This window comes from Palaemon carinicauda, chromosome 23, assembly GCF_036898095.1.
Source record: "Palaemon carinicauda isolate YSFRI2023 chromosome 23, ASM3689809v2, whole genome shotgun sequence".
Lineage (NCBI taxonomy): Eukaryota > Metazoa > Arthropoda > Malacostraca > Decapoda > Palaemonidae > Palaemon > Palaemon carinicauda.
In genome coordinates this window covers 64,228,319-64,254,008 of record NC_090747.1, presented here as the reverse complement: position 1 = coordinate 64,254,008, position 25,690 = coordinate 64,228,319, and the positions used below count along the sequence as shown (strand labels likewise).

At 46.9% G+C, this 25,690-nt stretch overlaps 2 protein-coding genes and 1 pseudogene across 4 annotated transcripts in view; 2 read left to right on the top strand and 1 right to left on the bottom strand.

The window, feature by feature from the left end:
* The window catches only part of LOC137616951 (transcription factor Adf-1-like), a 33,125-nt gene extending 31,864 nt beyond the window's left edge, over window positions 1-1,261 (top strand). Inside the window, exon 3 of the mRNA XM_068346820.1 lies at window positions 992-1,261. The gene's annotated coding sequence lies outside the window, so the exon portion shown is untranslated. The remainder of the gene's footprint in view (window positions 1-991) is intronic.
* A 9,624-nt stretch (window positions 1,262-10,885) lies between these two features.
* LOC137617137 (uncharacterized) overlaps window positions 10,886-25,690 on the top strand; it is a 32,136-nt gene continuing 17,331 nt past the window's right edge. Inside the window, exons 1-4 of one of the 3 annotated variants that reach the window (XM_068346993.1) lie at window positions 10,886-11,446; window positions 13,095-13,307; window positions 15,437-15,660; window positions 24,414-25,331. In XM_068346993.1, coding sequence (XP_068203094.1) covers window positions 15,477-15,660; window positions 24,414-25,306 — 1,077 coding nt within the window. In that variant the 5' untranslated portion in view covers window positions 10,886-11,446; window positions 13,095-13,307; window positions 15,437-15,476 and the 3' untranslated portion in view covers window positions 25,307-25,331. Of the gene's footprint in view, window positions 11,447-13,094; window positions 13,308-15,436; window positions 15,661-24,413; window positions 25,345-25,690 lie in introns of all 3 variants that reach the window. The other 2 variants (XM_068346991.1, XM_068346992.1) reach the window with 2 other exon arrangements.
* Window positions 23,254-24,406, bottom strand: LOC137617071 (uncharacterized; annotated as a pseudogene).

Sequence of the window (25,690 nt, the reverse complement as noted above, 5' to 3'; positions counted from 1 at the left end):
TTCTATTTGTTTCGAAGAACTCTTACCTAGACCAGTCACATTGGTAGATTCACCAGCACACAGGGTGCTCAGGCCACTTTCTGTGCATTGCACAAAGTTTTAGCGCAGTGTCAGCGTTTCTTTCTATTACTGTACAGTATGTGCAAAGCCTGTAAGAGAAAACCCCGGGTCAAGTTCCAAGCCACTAGGTTCGGACTCTCACCTTCCTAATGGATGAGTCATCCCTAAAGACAGCAAAGGGTTTGTATTTAGTGTCAGAACAAATTACAAAGTTGGAAGGAATTTGGATTTTTCATAATGATACAAACTTGTAGCTTTTTATACAAATCGTCCTGCCATCACCTGTCCCCCTAGAAAATCGTCCCTGCAATCGAAAGCGAGTCAGACACACTGGTGTGTTAGTGGACAGGGTAGCTGGCTAACCTCCCCCCACCCCCTGCTAACTAGCGGGTTGGCAGTTATACCTCGCTAAAAAGTTTTTATGGCTAATCTTCCAGCTTCTCCAAAAGTAGATCCCTATAAATAACTACAGGTTTGTATCGTTAAGAAAATCACAAATCACTTCCAAATTTGCCATTTTGCTAAGCTGTGAAGACAATGCTTTCATGTTCCTTTAGGAAACTCAAAGGATTTTAAATATTTCCTTATTCATTAAGTGTGATATCTTAAATGTATATCAAATCATGTGCTTGTTTGACACCATTATTACCAGAGCTTTGATCAAAGTAACTGAAGACTATCGCAGGGTAAAGCTATTTCTTTGGAAACTTCTGTACCAAATTAAGTTGTTCCTAATAACCATATTAGTAACTAGTTTATGGCTCTTACAAATGCAAAACTTAATCCACCCACTTTTACATAAGAGGAACAGGCTTAATCACATTTATTATATACTGACAAGAATTATTCAAGGGTCACTCTCAAATATCATATTCCAACGAGCCAAATCAACCACCTTAACAAGGGGATATTAATGGTCTTTATATTCCAGGGCAAAGCTACAGAACTGAAAACCTGGATGAAACTGATTGGAACAGAGGCTTGGGAGAGGAGAGAGATGGAAAGAATTTGAGGGACTTATGAAGTGACCAAGGACTGTGATGAGAAAGAAGTGTCTGTGATTCCATACCTCTCCAATTCTTTCCTTTTTCAAGTGGGTGGGCACACTGCATTTCTTGCCTCCATGCAACAAGACATTCTATTAGATATTTAAATTTTTGTAATGTACAGTATTTATGTTTGTAATAAAAATTTCCACGTATTTCTATACCTTTTATTTTGTATCATTTTATATATAATTTAGTAGATTCATTAGGCTGTGACTTTCTCCCTTTGAAAATGTAATGCCTTTAGTGTAAGTTCAGCTTGTTACTAAGCTTGCTCTGTGTAATCACACTTACACTATAGGCCGACCAAGCAAATAGAGTTTATACAAAGACGGTAATCTTGCAAAAATGGTTCATATCTTCTTTGGATGCACCAGAATTTAGCAATAAGCAGAGTTTGAATTAAATGTTAGCACTATTATACACTTGAGCACTACAAGACTTTTTGTAGTATTACCATTATTTCTCTTAGTTTACCATTCCAACAACCCGCACACTCTCGCAAGTGAAGTATTAAGTCTACTGTATACATGAAAGTAAACAAAAAATTCATTTGTTCCGTAACTGAAATACAAACCACGCTATTTAATATGGATATTACTTTCGGCGCAGCTGAAATGACGAGCCCTTAGAACTTTAACGAGGGTTTACTACCCTCTCGCTAGTTAGCGAGGGGGTAGGGAGGGGTAGCTTGCTACCCTCCCCTCAAACACCTGTGATTAGTTCACTTTGCTTTTGGCTTGGGTGACGATCAGACGTGTCTGCTCCCACCCTCGCTTACTTTGACAGCCTTTGATCTTTGTTTTTACTTTTTCTTTTATACAGTGTGTTTGGAAGTTGGCCTCTACCATGCGGAAGTGTCCCGGCTTACCTGACCGCCCTTGTGGTACTTATATGTCGGCGGTCGACACGGACCCTCACACCTTATGTCCTTTTTGTAGGGGTCACCGGTGTGATAGGAATAGAGTATGTGGTGAGTGTAGGGAGTGGTCTACTTCCCAGTGGGAGAGGTTTTCCCAGCGCCGGAAGAAGAAGTCCAAACGGGATATTTTTCCTTCAGGGGTTTCCTTGAAGAGAGAAGATCCCAAGGAGTCTTCTTCCGTAGCCCGAACCTCCTTCGAAGCTCCCACTCGATTGGTCTCTCCCGAGAGGCCGTCGAGTGGTAGCGTAGGCCGTACTTACGTTCACCAACCTCAGGGAGAGGGAGAGGGAGTTGCCTCCCATAGCGAGGCAGCTCCTCCTCCTCCCCCGGGGGAGGATACTTCTGATAGCAATGTGTCTAACAATGATTTGTTACAGATTTGGGCTTCCTTGGGGCTTCAGGGTTTGCCCTCCAAGGAAGCCCTGTTTGACATAATCAGGTTGGGGGCTGCTGTCAAACAGTCGCCGACGTTAGCAGAGGTTGATCCTCTGTCTATCGTCGACGTTGTTGTCAAACCCCTGCTATGGTTCCTGATGTAGCTGAAGGCTTAGTTCCCCCCTCCATACATCCTTCGACGGAGGAGCTAAGTCCAACGGTCTCTCCTGCAGGTGATTCTCCCCCTCGGGGGAGTTCACTAACAGAGACTCCTCTTTGGAGGACTGACGATGGTCTGCGTGCTGCCCCCAGAGGACGTATCAGACGGAAAGCTCGCCCTCCTCTTCGCCGTAGAGGCCTTCCTTCTACCCACAAGGGAGTTAGGAGGCGCCTCTTCGGTTCTTCGCTTTCGCAGTCCCCCGCAGAGGATCCTCCTCGCCGTGCACCGACCGTTGCAGCTGCATCCCTGGACCTCTCTGCAGATCGTTCATGATCTCCTTCGCCTGCTAGACCTGCTGACCTCCCATTTCCGTTCCTGGCCGCTGACGCGCTGTGGGCGCCCACGCACCCCGTTATCCAACGGGCATCGGTCCCTTCGGGGAAAAAGGGGCTTTCTCACATTGTGAGTAAGTCCCTTAAGCGCCAGGTATCCCCTGTGCGCCAACGTTCTCCAGCGCGCAAGCGCTCGCCTACTGTTCCTGACACATCACTTCAGAGACCGCCTGTTCCAGGGACAACGCGCCAGCGATCTCCTGTTGCTGAGACCACGCGCCAGCGCTCTCCTGCTCGTCAGTGCTCACCTGTGCGCCAGCGCTCATCTGCGCCCCAGCGATCTCCTGTACGCCAGCGATCTTCTCCTCGACAGCGCACAACTACGCGCCCTCATCCTGATACGCGCCATGCGCGCCCATGATCTCCTGCGCGTCCACGGTCTCCTGCTCACCAGCGCTCTTCACCTACGAGCTAACGTTCGCCTGCGTGCCCACGATCTCCGGATCTGGCCGCAGAAGGGAAGAATCTTTCTTCTCCTTCCCGTCAGCGATCTCCTACGCGCCTTTGGACCTCGCCTGCGCGCACTTGTCCCAGCTCCTGCTGTGCGTCCTCCTGCGCGCCCACGCGCTATGGATATTTTCGCTGCGCGTGCGCGCACGCGTTCTAGGGCTCATCGAGATCCTGCGCGCGGCAAGCAATCACCTCCGCGCGCGCTTGCACACCCTTCTGCACCCCCTTTGCTTTCGCCAGATCGCGCGCCACCGATCACCTACGCGCCCGCGCGCTCCATCACCTGCGCGCTCACTCGCGCACACCTCGTAGATCGCCAGTGCGGCCACGCGCCCCCTCGCCTGTGCGCAGTCGCTCGCTTGCTCGCCCTGCGTGCCATCACTCACCTGCGTGCTATCGTTCACCAGCGCGCCATCGCTTGCCAGTGTGCCATCGCTCTCCTGCACACCAGCGGTCGCAAACGCGCCCTCGCCATCATCTCCGAGTGCCCGGGAAAATCCCATCGCGTGAGCGCCAGCGCGATTACCATCGGGATTCACAGCGCGAGCCCCCTCGCGCAGCTACAGCAACGAGAGCCTCCAGGTCGTCATCTTCACGTTCCCCCCCCCCCCCCCTGCAAGCACAGATCAGCGCTCCCGCAGGAGGAGGGGAGAACTCCGTATAGGTCCAGGAACCACCCTTCTTCTCCAGTTGTAGTTTCTACTCCGAATGATCGCCCGATCCCCTTCCCTCCAGAGGGAGTCTCTGACAGCACAGCTGTCAATAAGCAGCCATGGTTCGGGTCTCTTGTCAGAGCCGTCATGCAGGATTTCAAACCTGCCTTCTCTGAGATGGGCCTCAAATCAATGGGAGCTCCGACCCCACTGAAGAGGAAGAGAGGAGTAGAAGTCGTGGTAACTTCTCCCAGGCCAAGCTGGCTCCCCGGAAGTCCTTGAGGAAGGCTCTTCCCCCCCCCCCAGACTTTCTCTCCCTCTCCTGTGGACGAGGATTTTCCGTCCTCAGGAGAGTCTACCGAGGTGAGACGTTCTCCCATCGCACCAATGGGAGAAACCCCACCTCGTGCAGGAGAATCGTCCCGGGTTGGGGCGGAGAAGAGCCCACAGACGACGTTGTTGGAGTCCTGTATTCCTCCCAGGAGAGAACCTAAGGACTCTTAAGACCATCCCCAAGTCATCTTCAAGGATTCGACCAGAGCCAACAAGACCCGCAGAGAACGTCCACGTGTCCCCCCAAGAAGAGCCTTTGAGGACGGGAGACTTTGCTGCCAGTTCTCCGTTCTCAGGAGGGGAGCCACAGGAGTCAGAGCATGCCTTCTGGCAGGTGCTGACCCTGATGAGGCACCTCAACGGGTTCCCGTACCCTGAGATTCCTCCTCGAGAGGGCAAGGACACGGTTCTGGACCGAGTCTTTGGCACTCAGAAGCCCGCTAAGGCCAGTGCGGCTTTGCCCTGGTCCCAAGGGGTGAAGAGTGCCAGGGATAAGGTTGAGGGCCAGCTCTCCGAGCTCGCCTCCTCCAGCTGTTCCACTGCTGGCAACAAGCTCCTCTCTCCTCCTCGTATCCACCAGAGGAGGTACTTTGAGATCATGGAGGAGTCTTGCCTAGCTCTCCCCTTGCACCATTCTGTGGAAGAGCTCACCAAGGGAGTCCCTCTAGAGAGGCTCTCTAGCCGGCAAGTGTCTTTCTCGGCGACAGAGATCCTAAGTCAGGAGAAGGTTGCGAAGTGTGCCATGCAGGCTACTTCGTGGCTGGATGTCTGGCTGGGGTCTCTTGGCATCCTGTTGTGATCCGAGGACCTGTCTAAGGAGAGCACCAGGAAGGCCCTGGAGACCTTCCTCCTTTTGGGCACCCTCACCATTGAGTTTCTGGCCCACCAAGTCACGAACTTGTGGGCCAATTCCATTCTGAAACGACGTGATGCGGTGGCAGAGAGGTTCCACACAAAGGTCCCAGGCGTCGAGGTCAGCAGGCTCAGACATTCTTCCATTTTGGGAAAGAATCTGTTTGAGCCTAAAGACGTGGAACAGGCAGCTGAGAGGTGGAGGAAGTCCAACCAGGACTCTCTCCTACATAGGGCTCTTATATCAGAGCCCTATAAACCTCCAGCACCTCAACAACCTCGCCCGTCCAATACAACGAAACCGGCAGTGGCAGCAAAGGCAACGGTGTCAAAGTCCTTTCCTGTCAAAGACAAGAAAGGCAAAAAGTCCTCCAGGGGTCCAGGGGAGGGAAAAATCCTAGAGGGAGTGACCTAGGCCGCAAACGCTAGGATTGGCAATACCCCTGCATGTCCACCAGTGGGGGATGCCAACAAAGTTGCGCAATCAGGTGGCAGCAACTCTGGGCCGATTCCTGTACGATTTCCATAATCAGTCGGGGATATCGCGTCCCGTTCACAACATCTCTACCTCCCCTGACAGCGGATCCAGTGTCGTTGAGCTCCTTTGCCATGGGATCGGCAAAGGGGCAAGCCCTACGGGCAGAAGTCGAGACCATGTTAAAGAAGGGCGCTCTCCAGGAGGTCGTCGACGGTTCCCCAGGCTTCTTCAGTCGACTTTTCCTTGTAAGGAAGGCGTCTGAAATCTGGAGACCAGTTATCGACCTCTCAGCTCTGAACAGGTTTGTCAAACAAACCCCGTTCAGCATGGAGACGGCGGACACGGTCAGACTTGCAGTGAGACCACAGATTCAGCCTTCCCATCAGACGACAGGATAGCAAGGCTGCGGAGGGTCGCAGATCCTTGCCTCAGACGAGAAGAACTCTCAGCTCAATCGTGGTTACGTCTCCTTGGTCACCTTTCTTCCCTGGCCCATCTAGTTCCAAACGGTCGTCTCAGGATGAGATCCCTGCAATGTCGACAAGTCCTGGTGGAATCCGGGACGTGATTCCCTGGACCTCTTGGTCTCTATGGGTCCTGCGGAACGGACGGACCTTCAGTGGTGGGTGACAGACGAGAACCTATGAAAGGGAGTGGATCTTCTCGTCCTCCCCCCGGATTTGATGCTGTTCTCGGACGCCTCAAAGAAAGGGTGGGGGGCCCATGTTCTGAACCACAGGACCTCAGGCCTCTGATCAGAATCAGAAAAGTACCTCCACATAAATCTGCAAGAAATGAAGGCCGTACTCCCGGCACTTCAACAGTTCCAACAGTACCTGGCGGGTCACTCCGTGGTGGTGATGAGCGACAACACCACGGTAGTGGCTTACATCAACAAGCAGGGAGGTACCTTTTCAGAGCAGCTATCCCATCTGGCAGTAGAGATACTGAGATGAATCGAAGTCCACTCGATTCCACTATCAGCTCGTTTCATTCCAGGCAAGAGGAATTTGCTCGCTGACAGTCTGAGCAGGTCATCGCAGATAGTGAGTACCGAGTGGTCTTTGGATCGTCTAGTAGCCAACAAAGTCCTGACTTTGTGGGGTTCCCCGAGGGTGGATCTGTTCGCGACAGCTTTGAATTTCAAGCTTTCGCTTTACTGCTCCCCAGTCCCGGACCCCAAGGTACTCTGGCAAGATGTCTTCCAACAACGGTGGGACAACATTGACGTATACGCCTTTCCCCCGTTCTGTCTGATGAGGAGGGTACTCAACAAGACCAGAATATCGGTCAACCTTTCAATGACCTTGATAGCTCCGCTATGGCATCACGGAGAGTGGTTTCCGGACCTTCTGCAGCTCCTGACGGAACTCCCAAGAGAACTTCCTCCACGACACGAGCTACTCAAACAACCACACGCCAACATCTTTCACAAAGCCGTAGGTTCGCTGTGGCATCACGCCTGGAGACTATCCAGCATCTCCTCACAGAGAGAGGCTTTTCGCAACAAGTTGCTGAAAGGATGTCTCGACACCTGCGAAAGTCATCCGCAGGGGTCTACCAGGCAAAGTGGAGACTTTTCTGTGGTTGGTGTCGTGGAAGGGGTATCTCTCCACTCAATGCCACTATTCCAGCAATAGTGGAGTTTCTTGTGTATTTGCGGGAAGAAATGCGCCTTTCAGTCTCGGCAGTGAAAAGCTATCGCTCAGCCTTAAGTCTTGCCTTCTGGCTCAAAGGAATGGACATTTCCTCTTCGCTGGAACTTTCTCTACTCATACGAAGTTATGAACTTACGTGCCCTCAGTCGGAAGTGAGACCTCCATGGAACGTGGTTCAAGTCCTCAGGTCTCTTAAGAGACCTCCCTTCGAACCATTACGCCAAGCTTCTGATCGCCACCTGACTTGGAAGACAGTGTTCCTACTTGCTTTGGCCTAGGCCAAGCGAGTCGGAAAACTTCATGGTCTCTCGTATGACATCGCCCATTCAAGGGGATGGGGGGAGGTAACGTTCAGTTGTTCCGTAACCGAAATACAAACCCCGCTATTTGCATGGGGTACTACTTTCGGAGTGGCTGAAATGACGAGCCATTAGTTTTTATCGAGGGTTAACTACCTTCTCGCTAGCTAGCGAAGGGGTAGGGGAGAGGTAGCTAGCTACCCCTCCCCCCTCACACACTGGTGAACTGCTTCACTTTGCTTTTGGCTCGGACGGTGGGCAGATGTCTCTGTCCCGTCCTCGCATGGCAGCCATTAATGTTTTGTCTTTACTTAATTACTTACTTTTTCTTATACTTAATATATATGTAAACATTCTTATGTTTATGTATATATTTGAGTATAGAAATACAGTAAGTTTCCTTTTCAGTGTTTGTGCTGTGTGTGTGTAGTGTACGACAACATCTCCGTGTGGTTCTCGGGCGCCGTAGGCCCCCACGGTGACATTTCATGGGTCGCGATCTCTCCCTTGGTCCTTCGGCTTCCGATTCTCGGGCGCCGTGGGGATTCGTCATCGCTGGACTTTATTTATTAATCTGTTTTCTCTGCTGTTCCTCCTTCCCTACGGGGAACTTGGGCTATCAGCGTAGGGAACATGGGAGTTTAGTTTGACTACGGTCTCTCTCTCTCTCTCTCGAGGTCGTTCACCCTTTTATTACTACCACGTATTTCGGTAGCTTCCTTCCCGTTGCGGGTTGAGTTGCTACTCCGTTTATTTTGTCTCAATTATTTTTTTATCAATCTAATTGTATTTGTTAACTTTTCAGCCTTTGTGTAGAACGCTTCCCTTCGGGGTTCATTCGTTCTTACTATTAGTGAACATTCTTAGATGAATTACATAATTATAAATGTTATAATTCTGTTTTTGTTACAGTTCTCCACCTTCTCCCCCTTCCCGTGAGTGTCAGTGGGGGAGTGTGTAATTCTGACATATACGATCGCCACGGAAAAGGGAAAAATATGCTTATAGATATCTTTACAATATACAGTATAATGCCTAAATAGCTTTCATGATAATTAAGCTATTTACACCGGAATGTCGTTCTGCTAACTAAATAGCACGTACAAAGAACGACAGTGCCATGGCGACACCGGCGATCGGTGAAGATCCACACACAATAAATACACAATTCGTTGTGAGGCTGGAACTAAATTACATATTGTAAAAAATAAATACTCAACTTTCTGGATGGAGAAAGAAGCCGTAGAAGCATAAAGATTCCCAGAAATTGATCAAAAATGTCAGATCGACAGGGAACACCACCGTAGCGAGTCGCTACAGATAAAGGAATGGCCGCCAGAGGGAGTTGGCGCGGTCGTGATACGATAGTAGTAGGGGGAACCAGGGTAACCTTTATTGTGGCTACCCTTCTAATTCTGCCACGTACGTATTCCCCCTAGAAGCGTAAGGGCTATTCGGGGTGTAGATTGCCATGTGGCGTGTCAAGAATACGTCCCCTGATGATATACGATACCCTTAAGAGTAATCTTAAAGGTACTCGCGCCAGAAGTTAGAATTCTGTGAAACCTTTGGTTTGATTCACTGGGAATATCACTGTAGTCATATATACCCTTCGGAAGCTACTAAAGGAACCTTCCATTAGGACGTCATGGCTTGAGCCCCAAAAGGAAGTATTAAACCTGATGTGGAGGAAAAGGCAAAACAGTATAAGAAGATAGACTTTAGTAAAGCATTTGACTCTATCAAAAGGGAGGTACTAATAAAAGTTTTTAAAGAATATAGAATTAACAGCAAAATCATAAGTGCAACTGCAAATATTTATCAAGGACATACTACAGGCATTGACTTAGGAAAAGGTATAGAATAAGAAATGAAAGTTACGAGTGGAATAAAACGGGGTTGCACAGGATCAACTTCACTTTTTAAACTAATTATGTATATTGTCAATTTGTCATGAAGAAAATAGAAGAGGAAGGAAACGGTTTCAGAAATCAATTAATAAAGGTAGAATCATTATTTTTTGCAGATGATGCCTTAATAATTGCACAGGATATACATAATGTAAAACGAAACATCTAGATATCAGAAGAAACTGATTAAAAATGTGGGTTAGAAATTGATAAAGAAAAGAGTAATATTATGATCGACAACATGAAATAAAAGCCAGATAACATAGGAGAATTAAAGTAGTAGAAAGTTTAACATACTTAGGTATAAAGCTAGACAATAATAGGAATATATTTAAAACTTAGAAAATGGTAATGATAGAAAAAGCGAATAAATTAGCTAATATAACATTCAATTATAGAGAAAAGTTGCAATAAAGTAATGATAAGAAAAACGTTCTGGAAAAGTATTGCTTTACCATCTATTTTGTATGGAACTAGTATTATAAATCTTACAGAAACTGAAATAGAGAAACTACAAAGAATAGAGAATGGGGTATACAGGAAGATTTTAGGTGCCACTAAAAGCACAGCTAATACTGCTCTAAGAGGGGAGATAGGTGCATCTTCTATGAAAGCAAGGGTGATGGATGGGGAGCTGCAGTACTTAAATCGTACTCTTAATGGGAAGAAGGAAATACCGAAAAAAATTATCCCGGATATTCAAGAAAAAGAAGGAAAATGGTGGAAACAACCTGCAAAGTATTTGGAAGAATTAAGTTTAGACATAAGACAAATAAGAAGAATGAACAAGGCAGAAATAAAAACGGAAACCAGAAAGTGGGATATTGAAAAGTGGAAAGAAGAAATAGAAAGTAAAGTGAGCTTAGAAATATATAGAACGTGGAAGAAAGAAATGAAAGAAGAGTTAATTTATGACAATACATTTGCTTCAGTGATATTTTTAGAGAAAGAACTAATACGTTAAAACTAAATATTATAAATAGACACAATGAGGCGAATATAAACTGTAATTTTTGTGAAAATGAGGAGGAAGATTTGATACATTTTTTTTGTTATTTTGCAAGGAATATAGAAAAGAAAGGAATGAAGTAATTGAGCTACAACAACCATACGAGGAAGAAGATAGTAGGATTATTTTTATTTAGTGAAACAAGTATAAAAAAGAAAAAAGTATTAAACCTGATGTGGAAGAAAAGACAAAACAGTAAAAGAAGATAAACTTTGGAGGCGCCGTTGTAAAGGCTATGGCCTCACACCAGAACCTTCAACCTGAACCGGCTGAGAGTGAGAGCAACGAGGAATCTGAAATCTGCGCAAACTTTGTGTCTGTCGCGTATCGACTCTTACCTGTTCTTATCGTATTTATTTGAATACTAATCATGCCCAAGAAGTTTCCATACATGCGGTTAGTGTCTGCAAAAAACATGCGAATTATGCACGAAAGGAGAAGAAAGCAGAAAATGGTCATTTAGTATCTGCTGTGTGTGGAAACGTCAACGAGATTCCTACTAATATAAGCGAAACTGTGGGATTTTTTGATAATATCAAGGAGGAATTGCCATTAGGGCCTAAGCACACTGGCTACTTTGTAGAGACACAAGTGGCTGCGTTTTGTGTCTGGGATATTTTCTCCCCTAGGTTCCCATTGTTTACAAGCTTTGACGATCACATGTGGGTCGCGATTCGCGACTGTGGTCAGCTGTCGCTCGTCCCCGCCACAACCAGCGCAGTTTGTGGTTGGCTGAGAGCACACTAGCGACGTCTGGCGAGTGGCGTGTGGCGACCACAAATGCCTGCTAATCAGTGATGCTCGAAACTTCGTAGGGGAAAGTGTGTGTTGTCCCGCTGTTCAAACAAGGTAAGTTATTGATATTTATAGAAAAAAAAATCTAAATAATATATTTTTCACTCTAATATATAAGTATTTGGTATCATTAAAACCACAAGAAGATGAGCATTTTGAATGGGGCATTTATTGGGTAAAGTTGTATTGTATTACAGGGTGTGATTTCGAGCAGAAAATATATGATTTCCTATAGTAAATAAAGTGATTTAACCGATTTTGACTTTTATTTCAACCGCAAACAAACAGATCAACCAATTTGACTAACTTTTAAGTTGGAATTGGTTGCTGTTATTACGGATGAAATGAAGGTGAAAACCGGTTATATCACGATATTTCCTACAGGAAAACATATATTTTCTGTTAAAATAGTTAAATATTATCACTGATGTCATATATGCTGTGTTAAAATACTTAAATATAAGCACTTGTTCAACGGTGTCACTTCACTCACGATTGTACTGCGAACGATAACATTAGCAACATTACCAATGATACACAGTGTTACCAATGATGCCTGGGATTGTTACGGTAATATTACCAGTTACACAATATAAAAATTACAAAAAGGGTACAGAACCTAACAAACCCACCTAACCTAACCTAGTAGTTGACAGGTCACAAACCTCAGGTATTTACTGAGAAGGGTAAAATTAGCCACGATACGAATGATACACAGCGTTACCAACGGTACGGTGACATTACTAGCGATAGTAATGCTAGATATTTCTCTACATATTTTAAATAATTTTTCCATATAAGTTTTATACAGTATCTAAAAATTACCATAAGGGTACAGAACCTAACAAACCCACCTAACCTATCCTAGGAGTTTCCAGGTCACAAAACTCACTTATATACTAGGAATGTTAAACTATGGTTATATTATCATGTGTATTTTAATGAATTGTTCCATATACACTTTACACAATATATAAAAAGGTACAAAAAGGGTACAGAACCTAACAAACCCACCTAACCTAACCTAGAAGTTAACAGGTCACAAAACACATATAATGACTTTTGGTGAATGATTTACCGTTATGAAAAAAAAACCCCGAGTTCCCACTGGCGGTCCCCCATTACCATAGGATATAGATATATATACATATATATATATATATATATATATATATATATATATATTTCTGAAACTATTCATTTGCGACGGGAACAAGTGTCATTTTCGAAGATCGCGAAATTTTTTTTTCTGTAAGAAAAAGTAGTTTTTTTTTTACTAGGTTACATTGCCCTATAATACACTACAATAATACCATTTATTGTTTAATACATATTTAATTACTTTGGATATAAAAAAGAATATCTTTAGAAATCACAGTTGCCCAAAAAAAATGAAAGTCACTTTGAAGCTTGATTATTACAAAACTTATTATTCCTATTTGTTATAACAGTGCTAATTTTGTAAAAAATGTAATTTTGAAAAGTCCTAAAAAAAAACAGAATATTCTATCCAGTAATAGCGTGGTAAAAAACAAATTATATAACATATCAAGTGGCACTTTTTCAACATTTGTTAATGCGGATTTACAAAAATATTACAACATTCATAATTATCAAGTGACTTCACAAAAGTAGCCGCAATTATTGACTTGAATTTACTGACAGTCTTTGTGGTCATCATCGTCCTCATGTTTCCTCTTAGGACGACCTTTCACCCCGAAGTAATGTTGCAGCTTTGGCCAGCATTGCATCCAGGACACCAGTGCATCGAGCGCTTGTGACAAACTGCACATAATCTTTGCTTGCAACCATCTAACCTAGCATATACATGGCTTGAACCAGGTGTACTGACGGGAATAGGATTACGACCTGGTGAATTAGAAAGTCGGCTACCTGGGGTCTGTGGAATGAGAGGGTAAGATGCAGCATCTGGGATCGACAGACATTCAATAATGTCACAAAGAAAATCATCTTTCTTGGATGGCCTACCAGTATTTTGCTCATAGATAAAATAAGCATTTACAACTGATTCATCTATGAGATTACTATAAATTTTCTTCCAGTATCTCCTGGTTGACCTTTGTGCAGCATAATGATAAAGTTTTTTGTCTGAAAGGTCAACACCTCCCATACCAATATTATAGTAATTTATGACTTTAGTCTTGATTTTTTCTCCATGTCTTGTCTGCAATGTGGCATTTTCAGCATGAGCATATGTTGTCAAAAGGTCAACTGGCTTGCGAGTTGCTTTCTCTTTGAAACCACACGTAAGCAACTTTCCTTTTCTTACATAGACAGTGTCACCTGTGCTGAGCTTCTGCTTGACCAAAATTGGAGGCAAAAATCTAGAATTAATCTTTAATGTTCCTGTGAGGGATGTCTTTTGTGTTAGTAGGGCTTCTGCTAGAGGAATCTTTGTATAAAAGTTGTCAGTAATCAGATGATAACCTTTATTCAGAACCTAGCTTTTCTCCATTATATTCATTACTACTGTATGAGTAAAGCCTTGCTGACTTCCAGTAGCATAAAAATCACGCCCTGAATATAAATCTATATGATAAACATATCCAGTGGAAGCTTCACAAAGTTCAAACTTTTTTTTACCCCATACCTACAGTGCTGTTTATTGGGCATATATTGTATAAATGCACTCCTATTACGCATACCAATCATACTTTCATCAAGGGAAATAGTCTGCTGAAGATTGTAATGATCCTTGAATAACTTATTGCAGGAATCTAAAAGAGGGCGTACTCGAAACCATGAGTCATACCTGTGGGTCACCTCCGGGCTTATTCAAGGTGTTATCATTCAAATGAAGAAATCGACTAATTAGAAGATATTCATCTCGTGGCATGGTTTCTCCAAAAAAAGGAATTCTACTTGAACGAAACGTACGCCAAAAATCTTTTATATCCTGCACTTTTATCAATCCCATGAGCAAACTAAAAGCTAAAAGCTTTTTCATACTTTCATGAGTTACTGGTTTCCAGCTTTTGTATTTGCTTCGTGGATGTTCTCTAATCCACTCTTCCTTACTAGCTAAAAATCTGTTGGCATATATGTTAGTCTCATAAACAAGAATGTCTATAATATCATCAGTTATAAATAAAGAAAATTATTCAATAGGCTGTGAATTACGGTTAGGAATCCCAAAAGAACCTACATTTCTTTGGGTAAAAACCAAATCACTCCCACAGTCAATACCTTCAGGCAGATGAACACGTGCCCAGGATGAGGCAACAGGTTCAGTGTCAAGATCGTCATCATAAACATCGCTATCAGTCATATAATCATCATTATCATGCTCACTATGGCTGTCCAAATCATCAGCACCTGTTTATGAATTGTAAAGATAGTCAATATTAGCCATTATAAAACAAATTAACTCTTAATTTTGCTTAAAAAAAAAAAAAAAAAAAAAAATTAATCTTTTATCGCGCCAACAGATAACAAAATCTCGACCGATAAGCCAAACGGCACCTACCCACATCGCCAACGGCGCATGCTTAGTACACTCCTATAACCTCAAAGTATAAGATTTCTGGCAACTTTGCTTTGTAAACGATCACTGATTGGTTAAAGTAGCCTGTGACGTCAATAGAAGGCGGAGCTAAAGGCATACGTATGTGGGAGAAAGGATAAAAAAAATGCATCCACAATATAGACGGTCGCTAGTTGATAGCAATTAATGCATCCATTATATGGACTTAGCATTCTTTTTTCAGTGTGAAAGGTCAATATTTATTTATAAACAGACAAACCGTACTTAATAAATAACCTTCCTGGTTTCAACGATAAGTTAATAAATGTAAGTTATAAAAAAGTTCAATACAAATGAAATTCTAAATTCAATGAAATATTAACGGACGCAGTTTTTCGCATGTTGTTTTAACTATTTGTTTATAATTTAATCATTTATTCAAATAAATTTAATCACTGCTAAGTAAGATATCATTGGCGTTATTCTGTCATTGTAATCGTATTTAAAATTTGTTTCCCACATTTGGCATTATTTGAAATACTATTCGTTATTGTTTGCAGAGCGTGACTTGACAAACTTGTAGTCCGGGCTGTATCTGCCATGGTTTCATTCAGCTTTGACACAGACCGATTTATTATTGAAATACAAGATAGGCCAGCGATTTGGGACATGCGCCTCAAGGAATACAGCAACAAAGTTTTGAAAGCAAAGGCATGGGAGGAATTGTGCTCTATATTCATACCCAACTTCAATGAGTTGGATTGCCTAGGAAAAAGCAAAGCAAGTAAGTATTACATTTCATATATTTATATTCACAATATTTGATATTGTAAGTCTAGTATTTCATACATAGCTGTATGATAATGTATAATAATGTATTTGTTCCGTAACCGAAATACAAACCACGCTATTTACAAAGGGTATTACTTTTAGCGCAGCTGAAATGACGAGCCAATAGTTTTTAACGAGGGTTAATTACCCCCGCGCTAGTTAGCGGGGGGTGGGGAAGGGTAGCTTGCTACCCCTCCCCCCTCCACACACCGGTGACTTGCTTCACTTCACTTTTGGCTCGGCGGTGATCAGACGTGTCTGTTCATCGCCTTCGTGACAGCCTTTAATTTTCTGCTTTTTCTTTTCAGCTTGTGTGATTGGTTGGAAGTTGACCTTCAGTTATTTTCTTTTATTTACTATGCGTACATGCCCTGGAGTTGCCGGCCGTCCTTGTGGGACTTTCATGTCGGACGTGATTACGGATCCTCACACCCTCTGCCCTCAATGTCGGGGCCGACGGTGCGACCAGGATAACATGTGCCGTGAGTGCAAGGAGTGGTCTGCCTCCCAGTGGGAGAGGTTTGGCCGTCGGCGTAAGAAGAAGTCCAAGAGAGACCGTTCTCCTCCGGGGTTAGCCTTGAAGGAGGAAGGTTCTCGGGACTCTTCTTCCGCCGCCCAAACCTCCTCCGAAGCTCCCCCTCGTCCGCCTCCTAAGGAGAGTCGTCCGAGTGGGAGCGCAGACCCTTGTTCTGTTTCCCTACCTTCGGTGGGGGGAGAGGGCGTCGCCTTCCATAGCGAGGCGGTTCCCCTTCCTCCTCCGGGGGAGGTTATTGATAATAATGCCTTATCCAGTGATGATCTTTTACAGATTTGGTCGTCCCTGGGGCTTAAGGGCTTGCCCTCCAGGGTCGCTCTTATTGACCTTGTCTCGTTGGGGGCCGCTGTTAAACAGTCGCCGGTGGTAGCGGAGGTAGACCCTCTGTCTATTGTCGACGTCGTGGTGACAGAGGCCTCCGACGTGGCTGGGCCTTCCGACGCAGGTGCTGTTGCTGGTGATGGTGCTCAAGGCTCTCCTCCTCCTTCCGTGCATCCTTCGAAGGGGGAAGTGAGTCCTTCGGTCTCGACTGCTGCCCAGCTTCCTTCTGAGGGAAGTGTTTTGATGGAGACTCCCTTTCGGAGGACCGATGGTCCCGACGATCTCCCCCGAGGCCGCCTCCGCCGTAAGGCTCACCGCCCTCTACGCCACAAGGGCCTCCCTTCCCCTTACAGGGGGACTAGGAGGCGCCTTTTTGGGTCTTCGTCCTCCGGGGGGGACTCTCCTCGTCAGCCTCAACCGACTGCTCCGCCCTCCTTGAACCTCTCATCAGACCGCTCACCATCTCCTGCCGGATCTTCGCCTTCTGGAGAACTCGTCACCCGACGGGCAACGGTCCCTTCGGGGCTAAGGGATTCTTCCCTTACGCGAGCAGGGCTAGCGCACAAGCGCTCTCCTGCTCGCCAGTGATCTCCTGCTCGTCGACAATCTCCTGCTCGCCAAGACTCTCCTGCTCGTCGGCTCTCTCCTGATGTTCGCCCCCCTCGCCAGCGCTCTCCTGCTCGTCAGCTCTCTTCCGAGCGTCAGCGCTCATTTGAGGACCATCGCCCTGCGGTCTCTGACCACCCTTTAGTTCCTGCTGAACTCCCTGCTCACCATCCACCTGGTCCTGTGGCTACGCAACATCGTGCTGCGCGTGTGTCAGAAACACATGTTCGCCAACGCGCCAGCGATCTTCCCGTTCCTGCTCGTGAATGCGCCGCACCACCTGTCCTCTCACAGGACACGCGTCGACCTTCTGCTCGCCAGCGATCACCTACACATGCTGCTCGCCATCGCACGACCCTGCATGATTGCCCGCTTACGCATGCTGCTCCTCATCGCACAACCCTGAACGATCGCCCTCCTGCGGATGCTGATCACCATCGCACCCTTTCACGCGATCATTCACCTGCGCATGCTGCTCGCCATCGCACAACCCTGCACGATCGCCCGCTTACGCATGCTGCTCCTCATCGCACAACCCTGAACGATCGCCCTCCTGCGGATGCTGATCACCATCGCACCCTTTCACGCGATCATTCACCTGCGCATGCTGCTCGCCATCGCACAACCCTGCACGATCGCCCGCTTACGCATGCTGCTCCTCATCGCACAACCCTGAACGATCGCCCTCCTGCGGATGCTGATCACCATCGCACCCTTTCACGCGATCATTCACCTGCGCATGCTGCTCGCCATCGCACAACCCTGCACGATCGCCCGCTTACGCATGCTGCTCCTCATCGCACAACCCTGAACGATCGCCCTCTTGCGGATGCTGATCACCATCGCACCCTATCACACGATCATTCACCTACACATGCTGCTCGCCATCGCTTACCAGCACGCGGTCATTCACCTGCGCATGCTGCTCACCATCGCACATCAGTGCATCGACATACCACAGCGCGTCATCGATCGCCTGTGGATCTACATCGCCAGCGATCTTCTTCACCTACGCGGCAGCACGATCCCTCGCCGTCGCGCCATCGCTTGCGTTCGTCGCCTCGGACACGTGTTCATTTACCTGCCCACCCTCACGTCCGCGCGACCGTTCGCATTCGCGCGACCATAGTTCGCGGCGAATTCCACAGCCGGTGGTAGCAGCAGGGACGCGTGCTCCTAGACGGCTCTCGGGATCACCTCCATCCAAGCACAGGTTGGTAGTGCAGGACGAAGACAGGTCAGTACAGCATTCTTCCCCACCTTCTTTTCAGGCAGGTACCGTTGTGTCCACTCCAAAGGATCGCCCGATCCCTTTCACCTTAGCGAGGATTTCGGACTCTGTGTCCTTGGAGCAGCAGACTTGGTTTGGTCCGCTGGCACGGGCGTTAGTGAGGGTTATGAAACCAGCACTCGCTGGCCAGGGTAACAAACCAGCGGCTGTCTCTCCTACGCTGAAGAGAAAGAGAGGAGTGGACTTCGTGGTGACTTCCCCAGGGCAAAGTTGGTTCCCAAGAGGTTGGTGTCGAGGGTCCCCTCTCCTGCACAAGTACTCTCTCCTTCTCCCGTGGACGAGGCCTTTCCGTCCTCAGGTGAGTCCAGTGGGGCGGTAGTCTTCCCCTCGGCACCAGGGGGGGAGACTTCGCTTCAGGCAGGAGAATCGTCTCGTGAGGAAGGGGCCCCTCGAACCTCGTTGTTGGGATCCTGTATCCCTCCCAGGAGGGAACCCAAGGATTCCAAGACCATCCCTAAATCCTCTGCAAGGATTCGTCAGGAACCCACGACTACCCAGGGGAATGTCCACGTATCACCCCAGGAAGAGATTCCTGGGGCAGGAGACTTAGCTGCCAGCCCGCAGGGAGGAGAACAGCAAGAGTCCGAACATGCCTTCTGGCAGGTCCTAAGCCTGATAAGGCAACTTAACAGTCTTACGGATCCAGTCATCCCCCCCCCCGTGAAGGCAAAGACACGATTCTGGATGAAGTGTTTGACGTTCGGAAGGCCCCTAAGACCAGTGCAGCTCTGCCCTGGTCTCGGGGGCTGAAGAGTGCCAGAGCTAGGGCCAATGCTCAGCTCGCACTTCTTACCTCCTCCAGTCATTCCACTGCCGGGAACAAACTCATCCCTCCTCCTCGCCTTCAGCAGAGGAGGTATTTCGAGATCCTGGGTGAGCACAACCTCGCTCTTCCTCTCCATCATTCTGTGGAGGAGCTGGCGAAGGGAGTTCCCTTGGAGAAACTCTCTGCCTGGCAGGTGTCGTTCTCGGCGGCAGAGATCCTTAACCACGAGAAGGTCGCTAAGTGTGCCATGCAGGCCACTTCGTGGCTGGACTTCTGGTTAGGATCTCTGGGCATCCTATTGCGATCGGAGGACTTGTCCAAGGAGACCAATAGGAAGGCCCTAGAGACCTTCTTGCTCTCGGGCACCCGCTCCATCGAGTTTTTGGCGCACCAGGTTACCACCCTGTGGGCCAACTCGGTGTTGAAGCGTCGCGATGCTGTGTCCGAGAGATTCCATTCGAAGGTCCCCGCCGTAGATGTGTGTAGGCTCCGACATGCCTCCCTCCTGGGGGAGAGCCTGTTTGAGCCTCAAGACTTGGAGCGAACGGCTGAGAGGTGGAGGAAATCCAGCACGGACTCCCTCCTCCACAGGGCCCTTACAACTCGGCCCTATAATCCTCCAGCCCCACCACAACAGCCTCGTAAGGCTCCCAAACAGGCACCGGCAGCTAAGAAAGTGGTGTCTAAGCCCCAGCCCTTTCCAGCCAAGGTCAAGAGGGGCGGTAAGTCCTCCAGGGGAGGCAAGAGTTCTAGGGGTGGCGGCCGCGGCCGCAAGCCCTAGGGGTGGCAGTCCCCCTGCGTGTCCACCTGTGGGGGGATGCCTTCATCGTTGCGTCCGCAGGCGGCAACATCACGGGGCAGATGCTTGGACGGTCTCAGTGATCGGCCAAGGTTATCGCGTCCCGTTCACGTCATCTCAACCTCCCCTGACAGCGAATCCAGTGTCGTTGAGCTCCTATGCCATGGGATCGGCAAAGGGGCTGGCCCTTCAGGCCGAAGTCGAGACCATGTTCGAGAAGGGTGCTCTCCAGGAGGTCGTGGACGGCTCTCCAGGCTTCTTCAGTCGACTCTTTCTTGTAAAGAAGTGTACTGGAGGCTGGAGACCCGTCATCGATCTCTCGGCTCTGAACAGGTTTGTCAAACAAACCCGGTTCAGCATGGAGACAGCAGACACGGTCAGACTTGCGGTGAGACCACAAGACTTCATGTGTACACTGGATCTAAAGGATGCGTACTTCCAGATCCCAATCCATCCGTCTTCCAGGAAGTACCTGAGATTCTGCCTAGACAACAAGATCTACCAGTTCAAGGTGCTGTGTTTCGGTCTCTCCACAGCTCCTCAGGTGTTCACCAGAGTGTTCACCCTGATTTCGACTTGGGCGCACAGGAACGGCATTCGTCTCCTTCGTTACCTAGACGATTGGCTGATCCTAGCAGACTCGGAGTCGACCCTTCTTCGACACCGAGACAGGCTTCTAGATCTTTGCCAGGATCTGGGGATCGTGGTAAACCTCGAGAAGTCCTCTCTGCAGCCGTCCCAACGACTGGTTTATCTAGGCATGCTAATAGACACCAATCTCTCCAAAGCCTTTCCATCAGACGACCGGATAGCAAGGCTGAGGAGGGTGGCGGAACCTTTCCTCAGGCGAAAAGAACTCCCCGCCCAATCGTGGTTGCGTCTCTTAGGCCACCTATCCTCCCTGGCCCGTCTGGTTCCAAACAGCCGCCTCAGGATGAGATCCCTTCAATGGCGGCTCAAGTCCCGGTGGAATCAAGGATCCGATTCCCCGGACATTCTGATCCCAATGGGGTCTCTGGAACAGACGGACTTGCGGTGGTGGCTGGCCGACGAGAACCTGCGAAAGGGAGTGAGTCTTCTCGTCCTCCCCCCGGAATTGACTCTGTTTTCGGACGCGTCAAAAGAAGGGTGGGGGCCACACGTTCTGAACCAGAGGGCCTCAGGCCTTTGGTCAGAATCAGAAAAGTGCCTACACATCAACCTGTAGAATTGAAGGCCGTCTTTCTGGCCCTTCAACAGTTCCAACGGTTCCTGGCGGGTCACTCCGTGGTGGTGATGAGCGACAACACCACGGTAGTGGCTTATATCAACAAGCAGGGAGGCACTTTTTCGCAACAGCTATCCCATCTTGCAGTAGAGACTCTGAGGTGGACCGAAACCCACTCGATAACACTATCAGCTCGCTTCATTCCAGGCAAGAGGAATGTGCTCGCCGACAGTCTGAGCAGGGCTTCGCAGATAGTGAGTACTGAGTGGTCTTTGGATCCTCAGATAGCCAACAAAGTCCTGACTTTGTGGGGTTCCCCGACGGTGGACTTGTTCGCGACAGCCTTGAACTTCAAGCTGCCCCTGTACTGCTCACCAGTCCCGGACCCCAAGGCACTCTGGCAAGATGCTTTCCAGCAACGGTGGGACAACATCGACGTGTACGCCTTCCCACCATTCTGTCTGATGAGAAGGGTGCTCAACAGGACCAGACTATCGGTCAACTGTTCCATGACTCTAGTAGCTCCGCTATGGCATCACGCGGAATGGTTTCCGGACCTTCTGCAACTCCTGACGGAACTCCCAAGGGAGCTTCCTCTACGACACGAGCTTCAGGTTCGTCCCTGAGTTTGTGGCCAAGACTCAGAATCCTGGAGTGCCGGATCCTCGGTTCGACTCTTTCAGGATCGCGAGTCTCTGTTCTGTAACAAACGACCCAGACCAGCTGCTACTATGCCCAGTGAGGTGTCTGAGGTACTACTTGAAGAGAACGGCTGCAGTCCGTCCTCATGTGCGAGCTTTGTTTGTGAGCACAGGCAGGACAAAGAGGAGGGTCACCAGGAACACCATCTCTGCTTGGATTCGAAGGGTTATCCACCATGCCCTGAATCCTGATCCTCCTCCGTCACGTCGCCCTCGGGCCCACGATGTCAGGGGTATTGCTACATCCCTGGCCTTCAAGAGAAACTTCTCTGTGACGCAGGTACTTCAAGCTGGGGTCTGGAAGCGTCAAACGACCTTCACAGCCCACTACCTGCAAGACGTGACCCACAGGAGCCGCGATACGTTCTCTATCGGCCCTGTGGTGGCTGCACAACAGCTGGTCTAACCTCAGGCTCCTTTTTGGACAAGTAGCAGTAGGTTGAGGGCGTTGTTACCCGGTCTTAGTCTGTGTGAATGAAAGAGTATGTCTGACCCTTACTTCTTTCTTCATTCTCCCCTCTCTTGGGGAAGCAGCATCCTGGTCCTCGCATAGCTGACCTCGACCTCTGCAGGTAACCCATGCTTCTTTGTGCTCCTAGTATTAAGCTTAATACTGTTGCGTCTCCCATACCCTGACGAGGTGGTATGGGGAACGTCCTATCCTAGAATTCCTATCTGAAGGTCTCAAGGTCAACTTCATAGGACGAGTCACACTCTCCTCCTCACACTACTTATGTAGGCCACTCGTTCCTAGCGATGCTAGGAACCTGTGAGGTACAGGGGCTCCCTCTCTCTAGTGCTGCTCACTGAGGGATCGAGCCCCCGGGCAAGCCAAAGTCAGTAAGGCTGGGGACTTTCCACCCTTCCTAAGGGGTAAGTCACCCTTTGTAAATAGCGTGGTTTGTATTTCGGTTACGGAACAAATGACAAATTCGAAGATAATTTGTATTTTTCCTAACCATACAAACCTTAGCTATTTACACATATGTGCCCGCCATCCCTGACCCCCAAGTCAAGTCCTACCTCTAAGTGAAGTGAAGCAAGTCACCGGTGTGTGGAGGGGGGAGGGGTAGCAAGCTACCCTTCCTCACCCCCCGCTAACTAGCGCGGGGGTAATTAACCCTCGTTAAAAACTATTGGCTCGTCATTTCAGCTGCGCTAAAAGTAATACCCTTTGTAAATAGCTAAGGTTTGTATGGTTAGGAAAAATACAAATTATCTTCGAATTTGTCATATCTAATACAAAAGTGACACAAGAAATAATTTTGAAAAAAGTTTGTAACACATTACATCCTTTACTATGTCACACATTGACTTGCCCTACACTCTGTTCCCAATCATTCTATCCTGCCACGACACTGATCCTATGCTGGAAAAGTAGTCCGAGAACTTTTCTCTTATTGTTATAGCGGATCGAGGGCATCCTGCTTGTATTGCACCATCACCATCAGTCAGACCCACAACATTCAGTTGTTTTCAAACTGTACACCATCCCTTTCTCTTACTAAGTTGTGTAAAGTGCAACATGCCCTGATAATATTTTCGGCATTCTCAACATGTAAATCCAGTGGTCTATGAAATATGCGCCATTTATTTGTGAGAATGCCCAAAGCACTTTCGATGTATCGCCTCGCTCTTGGTAAGCGATAATTAAATTTTTTTGTTTTTTGTGTTGGAGATTTTTTCCCCCATAAGGACGTAGCATGTGAGTAGAGGCCAAAAGCTTCGTCGCCAACGAAAACGAAGGGAAGTGGGTCCCCATTCGTTGACACTGGTTTATCGCTAGGAATGTTCAGTGTATTTTGCTGCATTTTTTGGTAGAGGTTACTGTTTTTGTATATTGAGGAGGCTGATGCTTTACCATAAGAACCGACATCTATAAAAGTAAGCCTGTAGTTTGCGTTGCATGCAGAAAACAACACCATTGAAAAATACTTCTTTTTACAAAATTAGTTAGAACCACTGCCCGTTGGTTTAATGAGCCTCACATGCTTGCCATCGATGGCGCCTATGCAGTTCAGAAACTGTGCTTCACAACGAAAGCCTTCTTCAATTTTCAGCCATTCTTCCTTTGTTAATCCTGGGAAACATAGGTCGTGTAGATACTCCCATATCACCTTGCACACTTCTTGCACGATCCCTCTAGCGGTGGAACTCCCACACCGGAAAATATAATGTAGTTCAAAAGAGGAACACCCTGTTGCTAAGAACCTGAAAAGAACATTTAAAAATTAGTATATTATTGCTAAATTAAATGCATTTACTTACGTATGTGGCTATACTTATAGGGAGAGGATGTTACATATTATAACATGAAACTCATTTTACTCAGATTTTGACGCGACTTTAATTTATCCCGACAAATAATAATACATGAGAAAACGTTGTGCTATCATTGAAATTTTATTCATGTAGTTATTTTAGATGAAGCTAGTGTGTAGACTAATAACTTTATAAATAATCTGTACATCATCTTACAGCTGCAGATCTACAACGGAAATGGAAGAGTTTTAGGGACTGCTATAGAAGAGAATTGACATTGTCGAAGAAAGAAAAATCGGGATCTGGCGCAGGAAGTGGGAGGAAGGAATATTTGTACTTCAAACAGCTGTCTTTTCTTCACGAAATTTGCGCAACAAAACCACATGCAGCTGAAAGTGTCGAGGATACTATAGTGCAGGGAGATGAACGAGAAAACCCAGGAGAGCCTGCACCTTCCACTTCTAATGTAAAAAGGAAGAAATCAACTGTACATTTGGATGAAAAGATTATGCTGGGAGCTATAGCTAAGAAAGCGACCGCCCCTCACGATCATGATACAGATTTCCTTCTTGGTCTGGTGCCTGACTTCAAGAGTATTCCTGAGAGTGTCAAGTTTGATGCTAAGCTTGAAATCATGAATGTGATCAAGAGGTATAAACAACATCCAAATCATCTGTATTTTACATCACATCAACAAACGGTCCCAAGTCCATATTCACGTGCGAGGCGTACATCACACAATTTCGCTCCTAGCATCATGCACGCACAATCAACAGTACCCCAAAGCCAACCCGTGTTATCAAATGATGAAGATGATCCTCTTTGCCTCAATGGTACGAGAGATATGGATCATATTGCAACCAATGAACTGTTGCCAGAATATATGAGAGGAAAAGAACTGACTGACTACAATAATGATAATGATGAAATGATTTGCATATCCAAAAAGGCTATAAGAAGTTACAATGAACGATTGATGTGTAGTGGTTGTAGCCAAAAAATTAAACTTGATTTCGAGAGAAAGGATTTAGATTTTACTTTGGTTACCAAGTGTGGATGTCAAGAACTGGAAGACATTCATTTTATCAAAGTGGAGAAGGTCGAACTGTAAAACTGGTAATATTGGTCAAATTACGGTAAGGATAGAATGTAAGCAGTAAAATTACATTCTTATTGTTCTCTAGTCTTGGGTAGGGCCATAGCCACTGTACCATGATCTTCTACTGTCTTAGGGATAGAGTTTTCTTGCTTGAGGGTACACTCAAGCATACTATTCTATCTTATTTCTCTTCCTCTTGTTTTGTTCAAGTTTTTATAGTTCATGTGAAGATATTTATTTTAATGATGTTACCCTTCTTATGATATTTTATCTTCCATCTTTCCTTTCCTCATTGGGCTATTTTGCATGTTGGAGCCCGTGGGCTTATAGTATCCTGCTTTTCCAACTAGGGTTGTAGCTTAGCAAGTAATAATAATAATAATATGGGAGCCTTTG